At 38.4% G+C, this 24,731-nt stretch overlaps 5 protein-coding genes and 2 pseudogenes across 5 annotated transcripts; 2 read left to right on the top strand and 5 right to left on the bottom strand.

Annotated features, from left to right (window-relative positions):
• Positions 1-1,084: 1,084 nt before the first annotated feature.
• LOC149380324 (rust resistance kinase Lr10-like) lies at positions 1,085-2,738 on the bottom strand. The gene is made up of 3 exons (XM_089602618.1): positions 2,618-2,738; positions 2,492-2,518; positions 1,085-2,197 (listed from the first exon to the last, which is right to left on the bottom strand). Exons 1-3 carry the CDS (start codon positions 2,670-2,672, stop codon positions 1,086-1,088), a joined length of 1,194 nt encoding a protein of 397 aa, XP_089458744.1. The 5' UTR covers positions 2,673-2,738; the 3' UTR covers position 1,085.
• Positions 2,677-4,210, bottom strand: LOC149380323 (uncharacterized). Its single transcript, XM_089604131.1, has 3 exons — positions 4,204-4,210; positions 3,743-3,806; positions 2,677-3,187 (listed from the first exon to the last, which is right to left on the bottom strand). The coding sequence occupies exons 1-3, from the start codon at positions 4,208-4,210 to the stop codon at positions 2,677-2,679; spliced, it is 582 nt and encodes a 193-aa protein (XP_089460257.1).
• A 1,449-nt stretch (positions 4,211-5,659) lies between these two features.
• On the bottom strand, positions 5,660-5,971 carry LOC149380322 (senescence-specific cysteine protease SAG39 pseudogene; annotated as a pseudogene).
• Positions 5,972-8,123: 2,152 nt separating this feature from the next.
• On the top strand, positions 8,124-9,836 carry LOC149380321 (rust resistance kinase Lr10-like). The gene is made up of 2 exons (XM_089604130.1): positions 8,124-8,183; positions 8,654-9,836. The coding sequence occupies exons 1-2, from the start codon at positions 8,124-8,126 to the stop codon at positions 9,644-9,646; spliced, it is 1,053 nt and encodes a 350-aa protein (XP_089460256.1). The 3' UTR covers positions 9,647-9,836.
• A 2,903-nt stretch (positions 9,837-12,739) lies between these two features.
• On the bottom strand, positions 12,740-14,738 carry LOC149380320 (rust resistance kinase Lr10-like; annotated as a pseudogene).
• A 3,060-nt stretch (positions 14,739-17,798) lies between these two features.
• On the bottom strand, positions 17,799-18,251 carry LOC149380319 (uncharacterized). Its single transcript, XM_089604128.1, has one exon. It carries the CDS (start codon positions 18,249-18,251, stop codon positions 17,799-17,801), a length of 453 nt encoding a protein of 150 aa, XP_089460254.1.
• Positions 18,252-18,879: 628 nt separating this feature from the next.
• LOC149380318 (rust resistance kinase Lr10-like) lies at positions 18,880-24,135 on the top strand. Its single transcript, XM_089604127.1, has 7 exons — positions 18,880-19,555; positions 19,757-20,541; positions 21,034-21,057; positions 21,101-21,203; positions 21,367-21,463; positions 21,534-21,668; positions 23,919-24,135. The coding sequence occupies exons 1-7, from the start codon at positions 18,880-18,882 to the stop codon at positions 24,133-24,135; spliced, it is 2,037 nt and encodes a 678-aa protein (XP_089460253.1).
• The last annotated feature ends 596 nt before the right edge of the window (positions 24,136-24,731 follow it).

Raw genomic sequence — 24,731 nt, 5'->3', positions numbered from 1 at the left:
TTATCTTGATACCGTTTTTCTATGCTGTTGATGTCGTTTTGAAACTTGTCGTTTGTCGTTTTTTTCTTAGCATTTGATGTCGTTTTCAATTGTCGTTTGTCGTTTGCATTTGATGTGTGTGTTTATTTTTGGTTTTCGTTGAGTTGTCGTTTCTTAATTATTTTATTTATTTTTCAGATTTTAGTCAACTTATATATACTGGAAAACTTACACTCTTTTTTTTTTTTTTTTTTTTTTCCTCTTTAATTTTTATTTTCCTCGGCGGCCTGCGAAAATATTATCAAAACCCTAAGCAAAACCTTGAGTGGCTAGGCGACCTCAGCCGTCGGAGAATGGGAATACGGCGTTCTTTCGGAATGATTTCCTCTCTGAATCGTCAATGCAAGTGATGAGCATTGGACAGAGCATTCCCAGCACCGCGAGAAGGTTCTTGCATTCTTGGTATCATCGAAAATTCCGTGCCAATTGAATGGTTCCAAGATGCGGTGAAAATGGTCCGCCGATCCGATTCTCGAGCTGTCTTGCAACGGGAATCATACGGTTATCATATGTTTCCAGAGTCGGTAAAATTCTTTGCAACCAAAATTAATTACAAGTCTAGACAAATCGATGTTTACGACCCCAATAATTGTCTAGTGATCCAAGTTTTGAAAATCCACGGATTCTCAAACTCGCCATTTTATTATGTAAATCATAAAGTAGACAGCTCAAGTTTTTTTCAAATGTTCCACCACATCAGAGAATGGTGTTTTTAATTACCGTTGTATATCTTGTGCTGGCCGGGCTACCAAATTTTTGCTGTTTCATCGGATTCAAATATTGAATACTTGTCTTCTTGACTTCATTTCTCTCTAAACGGGAGGAGCAGTTGTTGACCAGATCATTTACTGGCTGGTTTTTTAAAAACCACTTACACAAATCTCTCACAAAATTTAATATTATTAAGAAGATGAGAGGAAGAGAACAAAAACAGAGACACAAAACACCAATTCATCTTCCAATTTATGGAAAAAGAAAGAGAGATATTATACAATATCCATCTTCGGAATAGAAGAAAAAAAAAATACATCATTCATCAATATTTCTTATATTGTGAGAGTGGTTTTATCACTTGATGATGGACTGTCGAGATCTCGCACTACAAAATTATCTTGTTGCGGACAATAAGAAGGCTTTGGCGGAAACGGCAAGTCATCATTCTCAGATTCAAGCATTTCTATGACTCTTCCCATCGAAGGACGATCGCTAGGATTCAGCTGTATGCACCATAATGCCACTGTAATCATCTTCTGTATCCTCTCCGAGTCCTCTTCAGATATATCATCCTCCACATGCACTGCGTTCTTTCCTCTGCTCAGTTGCTCATACACCCAAGAAGAATAGTATATTTGGCTTGAATTCTCAGCACTCGCATTCAAATTCTTCCTCCGACTCGCCATCTCCATCAACAACATACCGAAACTGTATACATCGGCTTTGTAAAACAGTTCGGGTGCTATGTACCCTAATGTTCCTCTCGCGGCCGTCATAGACACAAAGTTGTTCTCCAAAGGGCACAATCTTGCCAACCCGAAATCAGAAACCTTCGGAGTGAAATCCTCGTCGAGAAGGATGTTGTGAGGTTTGATATCGATATGCAAGATCTGCATGCAACACCCTCGGTGTAGATATTCGATACCACGAGCCACTCCCAGCGAGATCTTATATAACTCCATGCAAGTTAACGATCTTTCATTTCCGGGTTTGGAGAAAATATAGCAATCTAGAGAGCCGTTAGGCATAAAATCGTAGACTAAGGCGTGATTTGAGCCCTTGACGCAGTAACCGACGAGCCGTACGACGTTGACATGATGAATCCTTCCGATCGTAGCAACTTCGCTGATGAAATCTTGTCCGTTGGTTTTGGCTGACTTGCTGAGAATCTTGACGGCCACAAGACGGTCGCTGCGGAGCTTTCCTTTGAACACCGAGCCATAGCCTCCCTGGCCGAGTTTGGTCTTGAAATTCTGAGTCATCTTCTTGATGTCGGAGTAGGAGTATCTTATGGGCACAAGGTTGTTGTGTCTTTCAAGGAACTCTTCGATGGAGCTGTATGTCGAGAGATGTCGTCGACGCCATTTGTAGATCAGAAACGCGATCACAAATGGAGTTCCACATAGGAATTTAATAATGATTGCCATAAAGTAAATGAGAGGACCTGCATTGTTGGAAAATGGCAAACGTACAAGTATTATTATTTTTAAAAAAAGAAACTGCGGGAGGTTTTATTGAAACTGGCAAAGCCAAAAAAGGAAATAATTATAATGATCTACAACCTTGAATTCTTACCGCCATCAAAATGAAATTGCATTAAGGATACAAGAACAGAAATGACTGGAGGGAAGGTATTAGCTTAGTGAATCAAAGAAGAGGAATGCATAGTTGAGCATATTAAATTGAGTTTTCATGAAGAAAAAAAAACGGGATTTCATTAAAAAGGAAACGTACTTACCAAGTCTCAAAATTTTCAAGAGGAGATCTGCATTATATCAGAGGCATGAACAACACGATGTTAACTAAAAAGTCAGTGAGAATAGTGCAAAACGAAATGGGAATTAATTTAACAAGAACATCTTACAAGAATCACACCAAATGCCGTTGGAGTCTGTGATGTAAGCGGTGCATAGCGACATGGATTTAAATAATAAAAAAAAAGATCATCTTACTCGTTGAACGACATTGAATGCCGTCAAAGTCTCCGGTGTAGCAGCCTTCTGGAACCCATGTAAGCTCAAAGCCAAGGGCAAGCTGATTGGGAATATCCGAAGCATTCTTGTTGATCAACCAATCAGATGATACGAGGGCCTTCTGCTCTGTACTGCAAGACATCTCCATATCCGAAGCTCTTATTGATTCAGCATCAACCAAATAATAGTAGGAGTTTCTAGAACGATGGTCTTTGTTGCAATAAGAAGCGAATTCTACATAAAGAGAGGAATTCACTCTTTTATTGCATTTTAAAACCACCACCCACGTCGAAATATATTCAGACGGCCCGGGATTATTCGGCTGCCAGATGCTGAAGTTGCTGGTCACATATTCAGACGGGTATTGAGGGAAAGAGGAACAGTTATCTTTCTGATAATCAGCGTCCACTATTCGGATCGTGTAGTTGTTGTAATTTATGGCCCGCACATAATGTCTTATACTTCCAAAGTACAGCAAGAATCACCGCAGTGTTTTGGGTCGCTTTTGAGTCGGAGAGGATGAGATATGTTGGCGATGCTTCCGCAAGAAGAAGGCAGACAAGGTCGGCCATGGAACGGCGCACGGGGTTCAAACGGAAACCGAGCACAGGTTGTCGCGAGCGACGATAGTAGACAAAAAAGCACGACCAGCCATAACAGTGTTTTCATTCTTAAGCTTTCCTTCTGTGTTTTTTTTATTCGCCAAATTAAGATATATGCTGACTAACAACTCGGCCAATTAAATAAAGGAATATATGGAGACCAAAGATAAAATCTGAATGTATTATTCACTTCGAAAAGTCAAGGAACAAAAGACCCGGACTGAAACAAATAACAAGGAAATATCTCAGAAAGTATAAATTAATAAGCTGTGCAATTATCAATCCGCTTTGGTTCTGTATGTATTGACTTTTGAGCTCTAGTAAAAAAACTATTTTGCGTGTTTATTGTGCCAAAATTTACTTGCTAATTTTCATAAATTGCGACTAAAAGGTTTCCAGTTACTAATTATATACAAGGCAGTGCTTTCCAATTGCGTCAACGGGTAAATTCGACTGCAAATTTTCGGTTCAAAACCATCTGGTAAAAAAAGCACAAATAGTCAAATTGCCAAAATTGTCGCGAAAATTTAATTAAAAATTCATGACACACATTATTAACCATTAGTTTTTTATCCAAGAACTCTTATTTTGTTTATTTTCATATATTAAAAAAGCGAGATAAATAAATTATCAAAAATTAGATAAGTGTTTCCCTAATATATGATAAGTGCGATTTATTCACACTTATCACGATTCTTTAATACAAGAATCAACGCGTGTTATTAAGTTATTTGATAGTTTTTAGTGTTTTTCAGGTATGAGAGAGCAAAAGAGGATTGTAGTAGATTATTTTTCTGGGTCGTAGAAACATGTGATGAGTATGTGTATTAATTGGAGGTAATTAGTTATATCTATTGAGATTAGAATAGGAATACCTTTCATGTCTCTCATTTGACTTGGATAGGACTAACTTTGAACACATAATTTTTTGGTTTTTATAAATTTTTGTAAACTCTCTCCCAGATACTCCTAGACCTAGTTTGCCCCAAACCAAAACTGCTTCTCAATGTGAGTTATTAAGCTTAATACTTGGTATCAAGAACCAATAATAATAAATAATTCCCTCAGTAAGAAAAGTAACGATCAAGCTAACTCCATTGACGTGGTCAAATTACAGTTCAAGTGGAAATTTCACTGAAAGTATAAATTAATAAGTTGTGGTCCAAAAATAGCATTAAACACCTTTTGGAAAAATGATGCATCGGAGATGTTGTGGTCCACGTGTGTTAGAGATTTAGCAACTTATTAGATTATATTGACTTTGAATATTCAAAGTCAGCTCACCCTGTGATTGTCAGTCCAGAACCAAGGCCCCACAAGAAATATCGGAGCAGCTGATCAAATTGGAAATTCCGATCCGATTAGTTTCATAAGTCTTTTTAACATATTTTTTAAGGAATTTGGTGTCTCAGTTCTAATTAACTTACACTCATGTTACGGTCTTACAAGCTCTCGGCGTTCTTCGCCTTATTCATAGTTCAAGTTGGAGCCAGTGAAAACAGCCCACAGATTCTTATTCATCGAATAGATCCTCATCGCTCCGGCGCCACAACGGAGTATCTCTTTGCGTCGTCGTCCTCCGTCAAGCCTCCGGCGTCGGTTGAATCCAGTCCTGATTGATTTTTTTTTTTTGGGGGGCTCTCACGACGAAGAAGGGGATTCGCCATTAAAGCTCTTTTGGAGTTTTTTTTTTTTTTGAGCCATAGAACAGCTCCGAACCATGGCTTCGTTCACGTTGTTTAAAGCTTTTTCGTTTGAACAATATTAGAAAAGCATTCAATCATGCTTTAATCACTTTGCTTCGTTCAAGAAGAATTAGATGTATATGTTTCTTGCCAGTTACTTGCATGAAGAATATATTTTCGTTCGTCTTTTTTTTTTTTTTTTTATCGGCATTTTAGATCTCAATCTCGTCTCTCAATCGGTAGTTTCTTTTTCTCCCGTGTATGTTCTGTTGTTTGAGGTTATGTATGTTACTGTCGTTTTCTAATTTATGATTTTTTCAATTATATTGTCGTTTAGAGTTTTACTGTCATTTGATTATATTGTCGTTTGGAATTATTATATTGTCGTTTGATTACATTGTCGTTTTTAACTATGTTGTCGTTTTAATAAACGTTTGATTATATTGTCGTTTCTAATTATATGTCGTTTAATTATGATGTCGTTCCAATTATATTCTGCTTTCCCATTAAGCTGTCGTTTTTAAATATATTGTGGTTCGCAATTATGATGTCGTTTTAAGTTATATTGTCGTTTGAAATTATACTGTCGTTTCCTATTATACTGTCGTTTTTCAATTAATATAGTCGTTATATCTGTCGTTTCCTGTTACGCCTTGGTGCCGTCCTCGGTGGCGCCATAGCCGACTACGAGGACTCCGTGGTTGCGACTCGTCCCACAACTTCCGGACAACACTCCTCCGTCGTAGAGCTGGAAAGTAGAGGCGTCCACAGCCACTGACACGGGCTGCTCTGACACTGCCCTCATCAGAGACTCCTCGTCCGTGGGAACGTCTTCGTATCCTGTGATCTGGGCCGCGGAGCTCGCTTCAAGACAAGACCCTCCCTCCCTCGCCTCATACGGATATTGATCTTCACTTGCTATGCCGTTGGCTTCTATGTACTTGAATGCGCTGTCCATGACTCCGCCATTGCACCCCTTGTTGCCGTCTGTCGCACAATCCACAAGTTGTTGCTCCGACAACGACACCAGATTCCCGCCCTTTATTTTCGTGATTCCCTCCACGGCTCCCGTGGCGGAAAATGCCCAACAACTCCCTATGCAAACATCATTTAAACGTAAGACTATGTAAAACTTATTTTTATCTTTGATAAAAACTATTGAATGTTATGGATCAAAAAATTTATTCCTTTATTATGCAAAGAATCAAGATGCGGTGCAAATGGACCGCCGATCGGATTTCCCTTCGGACTCAAGGGAAGTAATGATCGCTGCGGATTCCCGGGATTCGACCTGTCCTGCAACGGCACTCACACGGCTATCGAGTTTCCAGAGTCGGTTAACTTTTTTGTAAGCAAAATTAATTACAAGTCTAGAGAGATCGATGTTTACGACCCCAACAACTGTCTAGTGGGTAAAATTTTATTGACATATATGACAATGATGAATCTTTTTTTATGCATGTCATGCTTTACCATACATAAAATGGATGCGGATTCGCAACAATTCATTTTCTCCATGTTATACTTTTTTTTTTTGTTGGCTTGCTAGTACTAGTTGGTGGTACTGGAATTCCTCGAACCTTACATTTATGTGTTTATTCGCACAGTTAATCATATGCACAAAACACTAGTCCGATAAAATTACCGTAAATAGTAATTTTTTTTAAAACCGTTAGATTATTATTTTTTTCAATTATATAATAGGAAAAATGGTATGAACTAGCCAATCTCAAATTATTGCTTTTGCGAAATAGCCATAATTTCATTTGTTTGGTAAAATAGCCATCTTTCAAAAACTTTAACCAGATGATTGAATTGGCTTCGTCCTCATCGACGGAATCGGCTTCACTCTCGCCGCCGGGGGAATCGACTTCGTCCTCATCGGCGGAATCGGCTTCGTCCTCCTCGACCACCACTCCCTCCGCGATCTCGCCGCCCTCGCCGTCTCCGTCATCGCCGCCTCCGGTGACGACGTTGCTCGGAGAATCGTCTTTGAAGAAGACGCCCTAAGACCGTCGAGTCTTCTCCCGCAGCGATCCGGTTTCGCCGCCGCCGTCGGAGCGATCGGGAACATCGCGAGCGTCGAGGACGCAAGAATCGCGTCGCCGAAGAAGGAGATGTTTCGGTTCTGCTTCAGATCCTCGATTTCCAGATTGTCATTAAATTTAATCCTGCCTCGATTAATTTTAATTCAGCCGTCATAAACCTTAAATTATGTCTTTATAGTTCGTTGGGATTAAATTTAATCCAACCTAGATTAATCTTACTATGACTAGTTTGCTTATAGTTGACAAACTATGGCTATTTTACAAAAGCTTAAGTTCTATTTGGCTATATAGTCGCTTGACCTAATATTGTAAACAATATACAAAATTTAAATTAAGTCCAATACAATAAAAAAAAATAAAAAATTATGTAAATATCAAGAAAAGTTATTAATTACAACTTAAAAAAAATATTATCGTGATAAATGTTTTAACCATATTAGTCTTGCGATTGGTTTTTAAAAAATAATACTACATATAATTTCTCCAATTATTAATAGTTTGCTAGACTAGACCTTACTTAGTTTACTAGTTTCTTATAACTATATGCTCAAGTACCCAAATTTAAATAAAAATCTAAGACGAACGAGAAAAAGCGAGAGTTTGGGTTTTAGTTGTTTTACCGAGCAGCCTGGCTGGCAGGGGAACCAAATGGGCCTTATTAGAAGTTGGCCCAACATTGATCATGAATGGCAACATGCCAAGATCTACTTCATAATCATAATATCATCATCACATTGAACCCATATTACAATCTAATAAAGTGAAAGGTAAGACTACTTTCCCATATTACAATCTAATACTCTGCTTTGATTTTTATGTTATTACAAGCATGTCTATTGTGTTTTTTTTACAAAGATATCTATAATTAGTTAATTTTCCTTGAAAGAAAAAAATCTTAATTATGTGAGAAAAGAAAAAATATATTTATTGTTGTGTTTTATAAATTTGACAGCTTGGGAGGCTATCGTTGCAGCTGTCGGCGTTGCTACTCTCTTAGCAGTGCTAGTTGTAGCATTTCGGGTTTATAACTCTGACAGAAATGCAAGAGAGATTCAATGCAAAATGGAGAGATTTCTGAATGACTACGAAGCTCAAAAGCCCAGCAGATATTCATACAATGATGTTAGATTGAACTCACGCAAACGAGCGAACAGATTTCGTGCGATGCAAGCAATCAAAGAAACTAAGAACACAAGATTTGTTTACGAGGTTCAGCTTTCGCTTACGTCCCCGGAACTCCTCAACCGGTAGTTCAGTTTGCACTATATCAGATAATCACAATACACCCTCAAAACGCTCACAAAACCCAGAGTACAAGAGAATCACTCAAACCCAGTAAATCAACTCGATCAATCCCTGAATTAATCCCAAATTCCAGATCGTGTTTCCCAAGTGTTTGTTCCCAGTGTTTCCCAATTATCCCAACCCTGATTTCAGATCGCAAACGATTAGAGTGTACAAGAGAAAACGATTTCAACTAACTAACTGCTATTCCAAACGCTAACATATATAGACACCGCAGAACAATCTCAGCCGTTCAAGCTGCTTCCTGCATTATCTGTGCGCCACGTCGGATAAGAAGATAAAGTTAGTTTGCTGACGTGTTGGTGCTGACTTCAACAAATGATATTAAGCTGATCACAGAGCAGTTCAAGGAAAAGCTCGGCGAAGGAGCATATGGAACGGTGTTTAAAGGAAAACTCTCGGATTCCTTTTTCGTGGCCGTGAAAGTGCTAAACACCTCTAAAGGCGACGGTGAAGAGTTCATAAACGAAGTGGGTACGATCGGTCAAATCCACCATGTCAACGTGGTTCGCTTGGTCGGATATTGTGCCGATGGATCTAGAAGAGCTCTCGTCTACGAGTTCTTGCCTAACGGCTCTCTCCAACACTTCATATCTTCTCCGGACGCCGAACGCTTTCTCGGCTGGAAAAAACTCCAAGACATTTCAATGGGAATCGCAAAAGGGGTCGAGTATCTCCACCAAGGTTGCGACCAACGAATCCTTCACTTCGACATCAAGCCTCACAATGTACTTCTCGACCAAAACTTCACTCCAAAAATCTCTGATTTCGGTCTCGCAAAGCTTTGCTCCAAGGATCAGAGTCTGGTGTCGATGAGCACGGCTCGAGGGACGATGGGCTACATCGCTCCCGAGGTTTTCTCGAGAAACTTTGGGAACGTTTCGTACAAATCTGACGTTTACAGTTTCGGAATGGTGTTGCTCGAGATGGTCGGAGGAAGGAGGACCAGCGACGAGAACGACAAGACTCAGATTTACTATCCGGAATGGATCTACAATCTTCTAGAAGAAGGAGACGATTTTCGTATCAGCATCCGAGAAGAGGAAGATTGTGCGATAGCGAAGAGATTGGCGATCGTGGGGCTGTGGTGCATTCAGTGGGACCCGGCAAACCGTCCTTCCATGAAAAATGTGGTTCATATGCTTCAAGGAGGAGATGCCTTGTTGAGCACACCACCGAACCCTTTCATTGCCGCCGGTTCAACAAAAACTACAGTTGATAACAAGCCTAAAAGGCGAATCAGGAATTTAGAACTAGAAGCCATAGCTGAATTAGAATAATTAGTTTGTTTTATGTGCATATGATCTGTAATGGTTTAATCTAGTTTTTGTGAAATTTAATATCCTTGTATATTGTGAAACAATAGGACAGTTTGACTAACTCAAACAGAGTTAGCTTGGTTATTCAGCTTGGAGTTCCAATATTTTCCTTTTAGCTTCCCTATATTTGTTTGGGCTCCAAAGTCCGAACTATATCTCAAAAGTCAACATTACTATTATGTTATTTATGTAGATCTGAATCGTTTAGAAAAACAAACCTGAATAACCAATCGTTCATTGAAACCAAAGGTTAACGAGCACAAACCAAAGAGTTACAAATTTTTTTTTTCTTCTCAATACCATGGATTAAAGCGTTCATCAAAGGTTAACGAGCACAAACCTGTTTTAAAACCATTACTATTATGATGGTTGTTGCAATAAGGATCTGTATAACCATAGGAATTCACTTTTTTTTTTTTTTTTTTTTTTGGGTTTTAAAACCATCACAGTACTAGTCATTGAGAGAGATTTCAAATGCCGATAGTCCTGCCAATGCTGAAGTAACCGATAAACAATTTTTATTGTGTAATTATTGTAATTAATTGCCTCGACATTGAATCTAATGGTACCAGAGTAAAATAGTATAGAGTCGTTTTTCTCGCAAGAAAGCTCGTATATTGGATCCCTATAATGTTTTGGGTTGCTTTTGAGTCGCAGAAGATAGGTTATGCTGACAATGCTTACATGAAGAAGACGAACAACATTGGCCCGGATCGGAAGATATAATAGCTGTTAATATTTTAATTTAATTAAAACCTAATGTATTCAACTAAAAAGATCAAGTCATAAATACCCAAACGTTGATTTTTTTTTTTTTTTTAAGAACGTTGATTATTTTTTTCTCCTTCACAAAAGTTTTTAAGGTCGTTTGTCATTGGTGTTGTTTTTTATCGTCGTTTGTCGTAACTGTCGTTTTTAATTTGTTGTTTACCATTGATGTCGTTTTACTTTAATCATTTACCTTTGATGTCGTTTTTATTTGCTGTTGAAGTTTTTTTGTCGTCGTCGTTTTTTGTCTTGTCGTTTGTCGCGTATGCGATTTTCATTTGTCGTTTGCCTTTGATGTCGTTTTTCTTTTCCTTTGATGTTTATCGTGATGTCGTTTTTCCTTTGATTTTGATGTCGTTTTGTAGCTTGTCGTTTGTCGTTTTTTCTTTGCATTAAATGTCGTTTTAAATTGTTTGCTTTCATATTTATTTTTCGTTGAGTTGTCGTTTCTTATTTTTTCAGATTTTAGTCAACTAATATATACTGGAAAATTTGAGTCTTTTTTTTTCCTCGGCGGCCTGAGAAAATATTATCAGCCTCCGGAGAACGGGAACACCGGTGTTCTTTCGGAACGATTTCCTCTCTGAATCGTCAATGCAAGTGATGAGCAACACGAAAACGGAATTGACAATCTATACCTCGACATGAACCAAACGATCTCTTCTGAACTTTTTGTCTCACCGGTCAAAGTTTCTTGTGTTCCACACAGGAAGCTCCGAAGAGCTACGACGAGGTATTCGAATCAATCTTCCTGTGCATCAAAAATTTAATCAGGTGGAAGAAGAAGAGGACATAATGGCTCTTAGGATGCCAATTCAGCGTCAAACTAACAGCAATCTAGTAAGAGAATAAGGGCTCCATGACTTTTGATAGTCTTACTTCTCAAATGAATGCAAGCAAATGTATTCCATCAAGTATGCCCTGCTTTAATTATTTATCTAACCTCATAATCGCCATTATTACTTTTCACATTGTTGAATAAAGGAATTTATATAAAATGTATTTTCAGGGGAAAAAAAAGTCTGGACATTGGACAGAGCATTCCCAGCTCCGCGAGAAGGTTCTTGCATTCTCAGTATCATCGGAAATTCCGTGCCAATTGAATGGTTCCAAGATCTCTTGACTAGAGATGCAGTAGAATCGATTTGTCTTCTTTATGGCTTCTTGTTCGTTCACGGTTCTTGGTGAAAACAAATGCAAAGAATCAAGATGCTATGAAAATGGCCCGCCGATCCAAATTTAACAAATTCATCAATAAATATTTTCTCATACTATTATAATGAGTAGTGTTATTTATTTAGTACAAGAATTATAAGTAAAGTGTAGAATTCTCATTGTGGGCCCAGGAATCCCTCGATCCGCCCGATATGCGGTGGTGATGAGTAGTGTTGTACCAACGGAGGTCAACCGTGGACCTTAGCTCATCCGTGACCCCACAACCGCGGTGGTGATGAGTCTTATCCAAAGATAGTTTTGGGAGAGAGCCGACGGCTTCCCAAGCCCGACGACAACGGTTGTGCAATATGTTTGTCGGAGTATTGGCCCAAGGAAACACTAAAAACCATACCCGAGTGTAAACATTGCTTCCATTCGGATTGCATCGATGGTTGGCTCAGATTAAATGCCTCTTGTCCCATTTGTAGAAAAACCCCTCCGTGGTTGGGACAAGAACAAGCTTGATGAGATATTGAATGCCTTTTTCTCCAAGCAATATAGGTTTTTGTTTTTTTTGTAACATATTAGTACACCTAGCAATATACCTTTTTCCCTTGTAACAATCCCAAACGTTTTGGTTTTATAGAAAATAAATATTCCAGGGGAGATGTTTGAGAGGAGTGGTGAAAACTTTTTTTTTTTTAAGAGAAATGAAAAAAATATATAAAAAAGCGGGGGAAAAGAAAACTTGAATGGACGGATTGAATAAGATGGAAGATAAATACATGTAATTGAAAGAATTTTACACTTATATAAAACTATGTTGTTTGGTATCAATAAATATAAATAGAATAATGCCAATTGTTCGGAGGAGTGTAGGTTTATTCAAAATCCCCTTAATCGGAATATTGTTATTTTTCGGCCCCAAATCGGTATTGAAATCTGTTTTGGAACTATTCATGAAACATGAAATTCAGGTATGCTCACAGTTTATTTTTAGAGTGTATTTTAGTTTTATTTATAATCATTTATTGAGCAGTACAGGAATTAACGGGAACAAAGAGTTTCCAACCTTTTATAACATCTCACCTAATCTTGAATTGTAAGAAGTAGAAGAAGAAAAATAAAACAGAGGCACAAAACACTTATTTTTTTATTTCTATTTTTTGATCAAACACAAAACACTTATTCATCTTCCAAAATTAGAGAGAAAGTAAATCACAGAGTATTCATCATCATAATAAGGAGAAATATATAACATGACATCAGTACTTATGATGTTGTGACAGTGATTTCACTTGATAAAGAACCTTCAGGATCTTGCGGTACAAAACTATCTTGTTGCGGACAATAAGAAGGCTTTGGCGGAAACGGCAGGTCATCATTCTCAGATTCAAGCATTTCTATGACTCTTCCCATCGAAGGTCGGTCATCAGGATTCAGCTGTATGCACCATAATGCCACTGTAATCATCTTCTTTATCCACTCCGAGTCCTCTTCAGATATATCATCCTCCACAGGCACTGCGTTCTTTCCTCTGCTCAGTTGCTCATACACCCAAGAAGGATAGTATATTTGGCTTGAATTCTCGGCAATGGCATTCAAATTCTTCCTCCGACTCGCCATCTCCATCAACAACATACCGAAACTGTATACATCGGCTTTGTAAGACACTCCACCGATGTTTTTGTAAAACAGTTCGGGTGCTATGTACCCTAATGTTCCTCTCGCGGCCGTCATAGACACAAAGTTGTTCTCCAAAGGGCACAATCTTGCCAACCCGAAATCAGAAACCTTCGGAGTGAAATCCTCGTCGAGAAGGATGTTGTGAGGTTTGATATCGAAATGCAAGATCTGCATGCAACACCCTCGGTGTAGATATTCGATGCCACGTGCCACTCCCAGCGAGATCTTATATAACTCCATGCTTTGATCTTTCATTTCCGGGTTTAGAGGAAATGAATTTGTCAAGAGAGCCGTTAGGCATGAAATCGTAGACTAGGGCATGGTTTGAGCCCTGGATGCAGTAACCGATAAGCCGTACGACATTGACATGATGAATCCTTCCGATCGTAGCAACTTCGCTGATGAAATCTTGTCCGTTGGTTTTGGCTGACTTGCTGAGAATCTTGACGGCCACAAGACGGTCGCTGCGGAGCTTTCCTTTGAACACCGAGCCGTAGCCTCCCTGGCCGAGTTTGGTCTTGAAATTCTGAGTCATCTTCTTGATATCGGTGTAGGAATATCTTATGGGCACGAGGTTGTTGTGTCTTTCAAGGAACTCTTCGATGGAGCTGTACGTCGAGAGATGTCGTCGACGCCATTTGTAGATCAGAAACGCGATCACAAATGGAGCTACAAATAGGTATCTAGAAACGGCTACCGTAACGTCAAAACCTGCATTTTTGGAAAATGGCAAACGTACAAGTATTATAATTTTTAAAAAGAAACTGCGGGACGTTTTATTGAAACTGGCAAAGCCAAAAAAGGAATAATTAATGATCTACAATCTTAAATTCTTACTGCTAACAATAGGAAAAGGCATTAAGGATGCAAGAACAGAAATGGCTGGAGGGAGGAAATACGTTACGATGACATATAGTACACTGGCAGCTGTAAAAATAGAAAAGACGGAGGGAAGGTATTAGCTTAGTGAATCAAAGAAGAGGAATGCATAGTAGAGCATATTAAATTGAGTTTTCATGAAGAAAAAAAAAACGGGATTTCATTAAAAAGGAAACGTACTTACCAAGATCCAAAATTATCGAGAGGAGATCTGCATTATATCAGAGGCATGAACAACACGACGTTAACTAAAAAGTCAGTGAGAATAGTACAAAACGAAATGGGAATTACTTTAACAAGAACATCTTACAGGAATGACATCGAATGCCGTTGGAGTCTGTGATGTAGTAGCGACTCGGAACCCAGGTAAGCTCAAAGCCAAGGGCAAGCTGATTGCGAATATCCGAAGCATTCTTGTTGAACCAATCAGATGATACGAGAGCCTTCTGCTCTGTACTGCAAGACATCTCCATATCCGAAGCTCTCATTGATTTGGCATCAACCAAGTAATAATAAAAGTCACTAGAATGACTGTATTCGCAATAAGAAGCGATTTCTTTATAAAGAGAGGAATTCACACACTTGACATTAAGGTCTGTTGGATTGGAATCCTCGAGGTACAGAGTTACGACCACGACCTCCTCGATAACCACCACGATTGAATCCATATCCTCTTCCACTGTTCTGTTGATTGCCATGGAATTGACCTCCTCCATTAAAGTGCTGTCTCTGACCTTGATAACTTCCTGAACCTCCTCATCTTCGATCGTTGAAGGAGTTCATCGCCGTGTAGTTCACAGACATCGGCGAATTTTTCTGTTGAGGCAGATCTACATCAGCATTCTTCCTCTCAATTCTTGCCTCTTGAGAGAGAAGAAGTGCCTCAATTTGATCAACAGAAAAATCTTCAGTCCTTGTAAGAGTAGAGACTATGAACGTCTCATATTCATCTGGTACACTAGGACAAAAATCGTCATCCGGTGCGACGATTGTCGCACCGAATACTTCATATGTCGCACCTAAAAGTTTATTAGGTGCGACATTAGGTGCGACGACGTCGCACCGGATAACCCGTAGCAAAAGGCATTGGGTGCGACATGTCGCACCTAATAAGTACACCTTTAGGTGCAACACTTTCAGGTGTGACAATGTCGCACCTAATGCCTAAGCTATTTTCCTGCCAAATTTATTAAAATTGGCGGGTATATTCATATCAGGTGCGACAATGTCGTACCTAATACCCTTCCCGCCATTATATTCGGTGCGACATGTCGCACCGAATATGTTATTTTAATTTAAAAAAATTCACAAAATTATAAATTAGAAAATAAAATCAAAATTCATCTATAATTAAATAAAAATTAATTAACAACATGTGTAAATTAGAAATGAAAATAAAATTCTTTATTAAAAATACAAATCTGATTCCAAACAGGGATAACGAAGATTGGATTTCTGGAAATATTTCTTAATCAAGTCTGCCTTACAAAGTCTGAAATGCAGCCTTAAATACACAACAAAAGAAACCCAACAGTTGGGGAAAACCAAAAGACAACAACCGAAATTAAACACGAAATTAAACACATAATTAACACAAAACATTAAACGCGAATTAAGTGCAGTAAATGACATTTTAAGGAGCCGAAAAATTGTTGCCGACAGACTCGAAAAGCGTTCCATGTAGATAACGTCCGTAGCTTCGAAACGAATGGCGCCAATAGCAAAACTAATGCTCTAGTCAACCGGTGCGCCCCCTCAAAGTCGCGCGTGCTTGGACCGTTTCTCAAATTGTTCCAAAATGTCAAAGCGTGTTCGATGTGCAATTTAAAAAATTTCAATTTCAATTAAGTTAACTAATTAAATCACATAAACATTTCAATTTCAATTCAAATAATTACGATAATCTAAAACTAAACTAAATTAAACATTTCAATTCAACTTAACTAACGTAATTACTAAGTAACAATCACATAAATATTTCAATTCAAATAATTACGATAATCTAAAACTAAACTAAATTAAACATTCCAATTCAACTTCACATAAACTTAACGAATTAACCTCACCAATCCAAAATCTCACAAATCCAAAATCTCTAACCAATCTAATCAAAACATGATTTTTAATCCTTACCCAAGCATTAAGAACCTCACGTTTAAAAAAAAAAATCAAATCCAAAATCAATTCCTAAACCACATGGCCAACAAAACAAATTCCGAGACCAAAACATCAATGAGGGGAACCCATACCTCGTCGCGGGGGTCGGGCTCAGCTGAGGCGCGCGGCTCGGGTCGGGTACGCGTCGGTTGGGGCGGGGGGCTGGTGCAGGCGGCGGGGCGGGGGAGGCTGGTCACGGTCGGCGGGGAGCGGGGCTGGCTGAGAGAGAGAGAGAGAGAGACAGAGTGAGATTGAGAGACGGTGAGACAGAGAGAGAGGGGGGGACGTACCGGAGCGAGCGGGGGGCTGGTCCAGGCGGCGGGACGGGGCAGGCTGGTCACGGCCGGCGGGGCGCGGGCGGGGCGGGGGGCTGGCTGAGAGAGAGAGCGACAGAGTGAGATTGAGAGACGGTGAGACAGAGAGAGAGAGAGGGGACGTACCAGAGAGAGAGTCGGATCGCGAGAGACGAGGCGTGGGGTTGAGAGAGACGAGTCAAGGTCGAGTTGCAGAGAAGCTCGGGTTGAGAGAAGAGTGAATGAGTGAAAGAGAAGAAGAGGCTCGGGTTTAAAAACCCTAAGACTATTGGGTGCGACATTGTCGCACCTAATAATCAGATTAGGTGCGACATTGTCGCACCCAATATGAAATCCCAGATCCAAAAAATTTCGGAGGGATTTGGCGGACAACTTTAAATTTAAAACCCATTGCGTGCGACATTTGTCGCACCTAAAGGTATTATATGTCGCACCTAAAGGTATTAGGTGCGCCAATTTCATATTAGGTGCGACAATGTCGCACCGAATAACACTAAACATTAGCGAAATTTTTAGTCACCCGGATGAGTATCCGGTGCGACATGTCGCACCGAATATGGGCTTAGGTGCGACATTTAGGTGCGACATGTCGCACCTAATACCCTTCCGCACCAGAAATGTGAATTTGTAGTAGTGGTAATCCCTCACAAATCACATCAACATGCTCTTTTGCTGAGAAATTTTCTCCAACCAGAAGAAGAAGATCCACTAGGTTCCTGATCTTCAGCAGGTACTCGTTCATCGTCATATCAATCTTTTTTGTTTTCCTCAGTTGAGTTTTGAACTGAGAGACCTTGGCTCTAATTTGTTGTGCGAAATATACCTCAAGAGTCTTCCAGATCTGCGCTGATGAGTCGCAGTTCACCATTCGAGATAAAACTCCTTCAGTCATGGACGATAGAAGCCAAGACACCAGCAATTGGTCTTGCCTCTCCCAAAGACGAAACACAGGATTTCATTTAAAAGACAAGTACTTACTAACATCGAAAATCTGACTAACGAGATCTGCGTGATACAAGAAACACGAATGTCACGCCGTTAAGTAAAAGAGAATAGTGTAAGGCGAAATGGAATTAATTTAACGAGAATATCTTACACATTGAAGGACTACATCGAATCTTGTTGGAATCTCCAGTGTTGCAGCCACGCAGAACCTAGGTAAGCTCAAAGCCAAGCGCAATCTGTTTGCGAAAATCCGAAGCGTTCTTGTCGATCAACCAATCAGATGACAGCAGAGCTTTCTGCTCTGTACTGCATTGCAATTCCATATCCGAAGCTCTCATTGATTTGGCATCAACCAAATAAAAATAAGAGTTACTAGAATCATGGTGTTTGCAATAAGAAGCGAATTCTATATAAAGAGAGGAATTCACTCTTGTTTCGCATTTTAAAACCATCACACTCGCTGCGATGTAGTTGCTGAAGTTGCTGGTCCAATCAGACGGGTAACGAGGGAAAGAAGAACAGTTATCTTTCTGATAATCAGCATCCACTATTCTGTAATTTATTGCCTGCACATAGTGTCTTATACTTAACGCAGTAGAGATGTTATTCTCACAAGAGGATGAGTTATGTTTGCGAAGCTTCCGCAAGAAGAAGATGGACATCGTTGGCCATGGAACGGTGCACTGGTTGTTGCGAGCGTCGATAGTCGACAAAAAAACATGATAAACCATAACAGTGTTTTCATTCTTAAGCTTTCCTGTTTTTTTTCTTCTTCTTCTTCTAAATAAGGTATATGCGGACCAAGTATCAACTTGTGGTCAATAACTTGTGGTTTTCAAATATAGAGATATTATGATATCTTTTAGTTTGAAAAGATTGTTATTATCAATCCGTTTTCACTATGTAGGTATTGAGTTTTGGGGTCGATATATTGAAAAACTAGTTTTGACTAGTTGACGTTTTTATTGAGACAAAAATTAGTTACTAATAATAATAAATTGGCGACTTAAAGTTTTCGAGCTACAAATATGAAAGGCAGTGATTTTTAGTCACACTCCCTTCCAATACGAGGTTGTAGGTTCAAACTCACTTTGTCGGAATTGACCAGTCAAACAAACGAAATGTTAAATGATAAATGTAATTACTTAGACTGATAATGTATAAATATTTGAGAAAATAGACTCAGTAATGTAAGAGTTGTTAAGGATATTGACTTTGAATATTTCAAAGTCATCTCACCATGTGCAACTTATTTTGCAACTTAGTTGCGTTGACACAAAACCAGTTATCATGAGTTGGTCGTACAAGCTCTTGGCGTTCTTGGTATTGTTCATCTTCGAAGTTGTAGCCGGTGAAAACAAGTGCAAAGGATCAAGATGCGGTGAAAATGGTCCGCCGATCCGATTTCCCTTCGGACTCAAGGGAAGTAATGATCGCTGCGGATTCCCGGGATTCGAGCTGTCCTGCAACGGCACTCACACGGTTATCGAGCTTCCACAGTCGGTTAACTTTTTTGTAAGCAAAATTAATTACAAGTCTAGAGAGATCGATGTTTACGACCCCAACAACTGTCTAGTGGGCCAACTTCTAAAAATCCACGGATTCTCGAACTCGCCATTTTATTATGTAAATCGTAAAACACGAGACTATAGTTTTTTCAATTGTTCATCAACATCAGAGGATTCCGGTTATAAATATTGTCTTTCTGGCCCGGGCTACCAAATTCTTGGCGTTCGATCCGACGGAGGGATTTACTATTTGCCCCTAAATTGTACAAGGATGTATAACACACCTATGCCTACGACTACGTACTATGATATATCAAGCTATAATGACAAAAATAATCTTCGTTTAAATTGGCTTGAACCAACCTGTGGTCATTGTAAAGCCAACAGAAGGATTTGTTTACTGAAGGGCAATTCCACCAAAGTACAGACCCACTGTTATATCCCTAATAAAGTGAAAGGTAAGACTACTTTCCCATATTACAATCTAATACTCTGCTTTTGATTTTTATGTTATTACAAGCATGCCTATTGTGTTTGTTTTTACAAAGATATATATAATTAGTTAATTTTACTTTTATGTGCTATGCAAAGAAAAAAAAAACTTAATTATATGAGAAAAGAAAAAAAATATTTACTGTTGTCCTTTATAAATTTGACAGCTTGGGAGGCTATCGTTGTGGCTATCGGCGTTGCTACTCTTTTAGCAGTGCTAGTTGGAGCATTTCGGGTTTATAACTCTGACAGAAATGCAAGAGAGATTCAACGCAAAATGGAGAGATTTCTGAATGACTACGAAGCTCAAAGGCCCAGCAGATATTCATACAATGATATTAAGCTGATCACAGAGCAGTTCAAGGAAAAGCTCGGCGAAGGAGCATATGGAACGGTGTTTAAAGGAAAACTCTCGGATTCCTTTTTCGTGGCTGTGAAAGTGCTAAACACCTCTAAAGGCGACGGTGAAGAGTTCATAAACGAAGTGGGTACGATCGGTCAAATCCACCATGTCAACGTGGTTCGCTTGGTCGGATATTGTGCCGATGGATCTAGAAGAGCTCTCGTGTACGAGTTCTTGCCCAACGGCTCGCTCCAACACTTCATATCTTCTCCGGACGCCGAACGCTTTCTGGGCTGGAAAAAACTCCAAGACATTTCAATGGGAATCGCAAAAGGGGTCGAGTATCTCCACCAAGGTTGCGACCAACGAATCCTTCACTTCGACATCAAGCCTCACAATGTACTTCTCGACCAAAACTTCACTCCAAAAATCTCCGATTTCGGTCTCGCAAAGCTTTGCTCCAAGGATCAGAGTCTGGTGTCGATGAGCACAGCTCGAGGGACGATGGGCTACATCGCTCCCGAGGTTTTCTCGAGAAACTTTGGGAACGTTTCGTACAAATCTGATGTTTACAGTTTATCTATGATGTCGTTTTTCTTTGCTGTTGAAGTTATTTTTTTGTCGTCGTCGTTTTTTGTCTTGTTGTTTGTCGCTTATGCGATTTCCATTTGTCGTTTGCCTTTGATGTCGTTTTTCTTTTCCTTTGATGCTTATCGTGATATCGTTTTTCCTTTGATTTTGATGTCGTTTGTAACTTGTCGTTTGTCGTTTTTGCATCAAATGATGTTTTAAATTGTCGTTTGCTTTTATATTTATTTTTCATTGAGTTGTCGTTTCTTATTATTTCAGATTTTAGTCAACTAATATATACTGGAAAACTTGTCTATTTTTTTTTTGTTTTCCTCGGCGGCCTGAGAAAATATTATCAGCCTCCGGAGAACGGGAACACCGGTGTTCTTTTGGAACGATTTCCTCTCTGAATCGTCAATGCAAGTGATGAGCAACACGAAAACGGAATTGTCAATCTATACTGGACATGAACCAAACGATCTCTTCTGAACTTTTTGTCTCACCGGTCAAAGTTTCTTGTGTTCCACACAGGAAGCTCCGAAGAGCTACGACGAGGTATTCGAATCAATCTTCCTGTGCATCAAAAATTTGCGGATAGGAGTCTCAGATCTCGATGCAACCTAATCAGGTGGAAGAAGAAGAGGATATAATGGCTCTTAGGATGACAATTCAGCGTCACACTAACAGCAAATCTAGTAAGAGTAAAGGGGCTCGATGACTTTTGATAGTCTTACTTCTCAAATGAATGCAAGCAAATGTATTCCATCAAGTATGTCCTGCTTTAATTATTTATCTAACCTCATAATCGCCATTATTTCTTTTCACATTGTTGAATAAAGAAATTTATATAAAATGTATTTTCAGGGAAATTAGATTCTGGGACATTGGACAGAGCATTCCCAGCTCCGCGTGAAGGTTCTTGCTTTCTTGGTATCATCGAAAATTCCGTGCCCATTGAATGGTTCCAAGATCTCTTGACTAGAGATGCAGTAGAATCGATTTGTCTTCTTTATGGCTTCTTGTTCGTTCAGGTTCTTGGTGAAAACAAATGCAAAGAATCAAGATGCTGTGAAAATGGTCCGCCGATCCGATTCTCCTTCGGACTCGCGGTTCTTGTTCGAGCTGTCTTGCAACGGGAATCATACGGTTAACATATTGTATCCAGAGTCAGTAAAATTCTTTGTAACCAAAATTAATTACAAGTCTAGACAGATCGATGTTTACGACCCCAATAATTGTCTAGTGAGCCTAGTTTTGAAAAACCACGGATTCTCAAACTCGCCATTTTATTATGTAAATCATAAAGTAGACAGCTCAAGTTTTTTCAAATGTTCCACAAAATCAGAGAATGGTGTTTTTAATTACCGTTGTATATCTTGTGCTGGCCGGGCTACCAAATTTTTGCAGTTTCATCGAATTCAAATATTGAATACTTGCCTTTAACGGGAGGAGCAGTTGTTGACCAGATCATTTACTGGCTGGTTTTTTAAAAACCACTTACACAAATCTCGCACAAAATTAAATCCATAACATAGTTAATAAGGAGCCCCTCTCCTTCAACTTCCATCCTGGAGCCGCCACGTGGCGCCGCCAGGCGGCGACACGTGACGGTTTTTTTTTTTTTTTTTTTCGCCACTTGGCCTTTGATTTTTTTTTTTTTTTTCAGCCCTTGTCCTTTATTTATTTTATTTTATTTTTTTCCAACCCTTGGCTTTTGATTTTTTTTTTCAACACTTATCCTTAAAAAAAAAAATTTCCTCCCTAATCAACATATTTTGTATAATTTTTTTCCCTCCATCTCTCATCGATATATTTTGTATAATTTTTTTATGTATATTATAATCATAATTACTAGTACTATATTAATAACATACATTATGTATATGTTTTTATATATATATATATATATATATATTATTTGAAAAACTATGTCGTATTAATATTATACGTAGATTTTATATTAATATAGATATAAGAAACTTTTTAAATTTCTATTTCTCTATATTTTTTTTTATTTATTTTATCAAAATTTAACTTCACTTGTTATTTAACTAAATTTTTTTTTTCTCATAATACTTTTAAGAAATTTGACAGGTAAAAAAACATGTAGTATTTTGAAAAACTTTGAATCATGAAAGAGTTTTTTTCCCTACCTTTCGTTATTTTAAAAAAAACATTGACAACAATTTTGCTAAATTTAATTTAATACGATTAAAAATCTTCACCTTACTTTATTTTCCTTATTTTTATTTTCCACATTTTGTTTAAAAACAATCATGATTTTTCTAACTCGCGCAACGCGCGTTGTTAGAACTAGTAATATTAAGAAGATGAGAGGAAAAGAACAAAAACAGAGACACAACACACCAATTCATCTTCCAATTTAAGGAGAAAGAGAGGAAAAACACAGAGATAGATATCATACAATATCCATCTTCGGAATAGAAGGAAAAAAACACATCATACATCAATATTTCTTATAATGCAAGAGTGGTTTTATCACTTGATGATGGACTGACGACTGATAATTCTATGTTATTGAATGGAAAATAAGGACACGACAAGTGTATGGAGAGTAAAATAATAAAAATGACACTGATATTTCAAAGGAGGATCGAGGACCACATACATAACATGACATAGCGAAGACTTAAACAAAACTCTAGCTTGAATCATGATCTCTACTCTATAGCGAGTCTCCCACCTCTTATTCTAAATGACATAAGATAAGTCAACCAATCAATAACGATATCTTGAGAACCCTCCTACAACGTAAAATAAAATCTGGAGGAAAATATGCACTTCGAAAAATAAGTCGGTGAATAAGTACACGAGACAAAACAAGAGGGACCAAGCTTACTCCATTGACTTGGTCAAATTATAACAAGGCCTCAAGTTTATAGGTCTATGTAAAATATATATTACTCCATTGACTTGTGTTTACAATTTTCTCTGATGCTCTGCAAAGAATATCGGAACAAATAATATTTGTCTTTTCTTCAACTTTCCGTGTTATTTTGTGCACAGAAGACAAGTTTGGCTAAGTCAAACGAAGTTAGCTTGGTCATTCACAGTAGGCAAGAGAATGAGTTTTAAAAGAGCTGCATGGCAAAATTAATTATATTAAGAAGATGAGAAGAAGCTAATGCAAAACAGACACACAAAACACTAATTCATCTTCCAATTTAAAGACAACGGAAATAGCAGAGATAAAGATATATATATATATATATATATATATATATATATATATATATATATATATATATATATTATATATCTTCAGCATAAGATGAAAAACATTACACGACATCAAAATGTATGATTGTACGGAAATGGTTTGATGCACAATTGGAATCTTGCGATACAAAACTATCTTGTTGCGGACAATAAGAAGGCTTTGGTGGAAATGGCAGATCATCATCCTCAGATTCAAGCATTTCTATGACACTTCCCATCGAAGGCCGGTCATTGGGATTGAGCTGTTATGGCCACGAGACGATCGCTGCGGAGCTTTCCTTTGAATACAGAGCCATAGCCTCCCTGGCCGAGTTTGGTCTTGAAATTTTGAGTCATCTTCTTGATGTCGAAATAGAAGTATTTTATGGGCACGAGGTTGTTGTGTCTTCCTAGGAATTCTTCGATGGAGTTGTAAATCGATAGATGTCGCCGATGCCATTTATAGACCACCAACGCCACCACAAATGGAGTTCCAAATACGAATTTAATAGCTAGTACTAAAAGAAACATTATTGGTCTACATTATAGGAAAATTGTAAACGTATAAGCATTATTTGACATATTAAGCCAATTTTGTTGTGTGACACAAAGAACTAATTAATGATCTAAAATTTTTAAAATCTTACATGCGAGGGTTAATTCGTGCAAGAGAATAGGAATGACCTGAGGGATCATAGAAACTTCGATGTCGCTAGTTTCATGGCAACTGTAAGAATAAAAATTGACAGTGGAAATGTAATGAATTTGAGTTTTCAAGAAAGAAAGGGATTTCAATAAAAGAAAAAGCACTTATTTATAAAGACAATGCCATAGACGATATCGGCATCATACAAGAGTCACCCCGTTAACAACCAAGCGCAAGCTGATTGCGAATATCAAATCATAAATACCCAAACAAGTTTTTAAGGTCAGTTTTTGGTTCTTGTCGTTTGCCATTGGTGTGTTTATCTTGTCGTTTGTCGTTACTGTCGTTTTTAATTTGTTGTTTG

This window comes from Urtica dioica, chromosome 12, assembly GCF_054948205.1.
Source record: "Urtica dioica subsp. dioica isolate 48M chromosome 12, U.dioica_male_clone48M_v1_H2, whole genome shotgun sequence".
Classification (NCBI taxonomy): domain Eukaryota; kingdom Viridiplantae; phylum Streptophyta; class Magnoliopsida; order Rosales; family Urticaceae; genus Urtica; species Urtica dioica.
Note: the sequence above shows the minus strand (reverse complement) of the source record. Positions and strands in the feature narration are given on the sequence as shown.

What these genes read in the sequence shown, in the direction of transcription:
- LOC149380323 (XM_089604131.1), bottom strand. An exon ending in CAATTGGAAAGCACTGCCTT is followed by an intron (nt 3,188 to 3,742) that starts GTATATAATTAG and finishes GTACTTTGGAAG; the next exon opens with TATAAGACATTATGTGCGGG.
- LOC149380324 (XM_089602618.1), bottom strand. Translation starts at nt 2,672, where the DNA reads ATGTCGCTATGCACCGCTTACATCACAGACTCCAACGGCATTTGGTGT. An exon ending in CGGCATTTGGTGTGATTCTT is followed by an intron (nt 2,519 to 2,617) that starts GTAAGATGTTCT and finishes GATATAATGCAG; the next exon opens with ATCTCCTCTTGAAAATTTTG. An exon ending in CTTGAAAATTTTGAGACTTG is followed by an intron (nt 2,198 to 2,491) that starts GTAAGTACGTTT and finishes CCAACAATGCAG; the next exon opens with GTCCTCTCATTTACTTTATG.
- LOC149380321 (XM_089604130.1), top strand. Translation starts at nt 8,124, where the DNA reads ATGGAGAGATTTCTGAATGACTACGAAGCTCAAAAGCCCAGCAGATAT. An exon ending in GCAGATATTCATACAATGAT is followed by an intron (nt 8,184 to 8,653) that starts GTTAGATTGAAC and finishes AGATAAAGTTAG; the next exon opens with TTTGCTGACGTGTTGGTGCT.
- LOC149380319 (XM_089604128.1), bottom strand. Translation starts at nt 18,251, where the DNA reads ATGTCCATCTTCTTCTTGCGGAAGCTTCGCAAACATAACTCATCCTCT.
- LOC149380318 (XM_089604127.1), top strand. Translation starts at nt 18,880, where the DNA reads ATGAGTTGGTCGTACAAGCTCTTGGCGTTCTTGGTATTGTTCATCTTC. An exon ending in CTCCGAAGAGCTACGACGAG is followed by an intron (nt 21,058 to 21,100) that starts GTATTCGAATCA and finishes ATTTGCGGATAG; the next exon opens with GAGTCTCAGATCTCGATGCA. An exon ending in AATTCCGTGCCCATTGAATG is followed by an intron (nt 21,464 to 21,533) that starts GTTCCAAGATCT and finishes TTGTTCGTTCAG; the next exon opens with GTTCTTGGTGAAAACAAATG.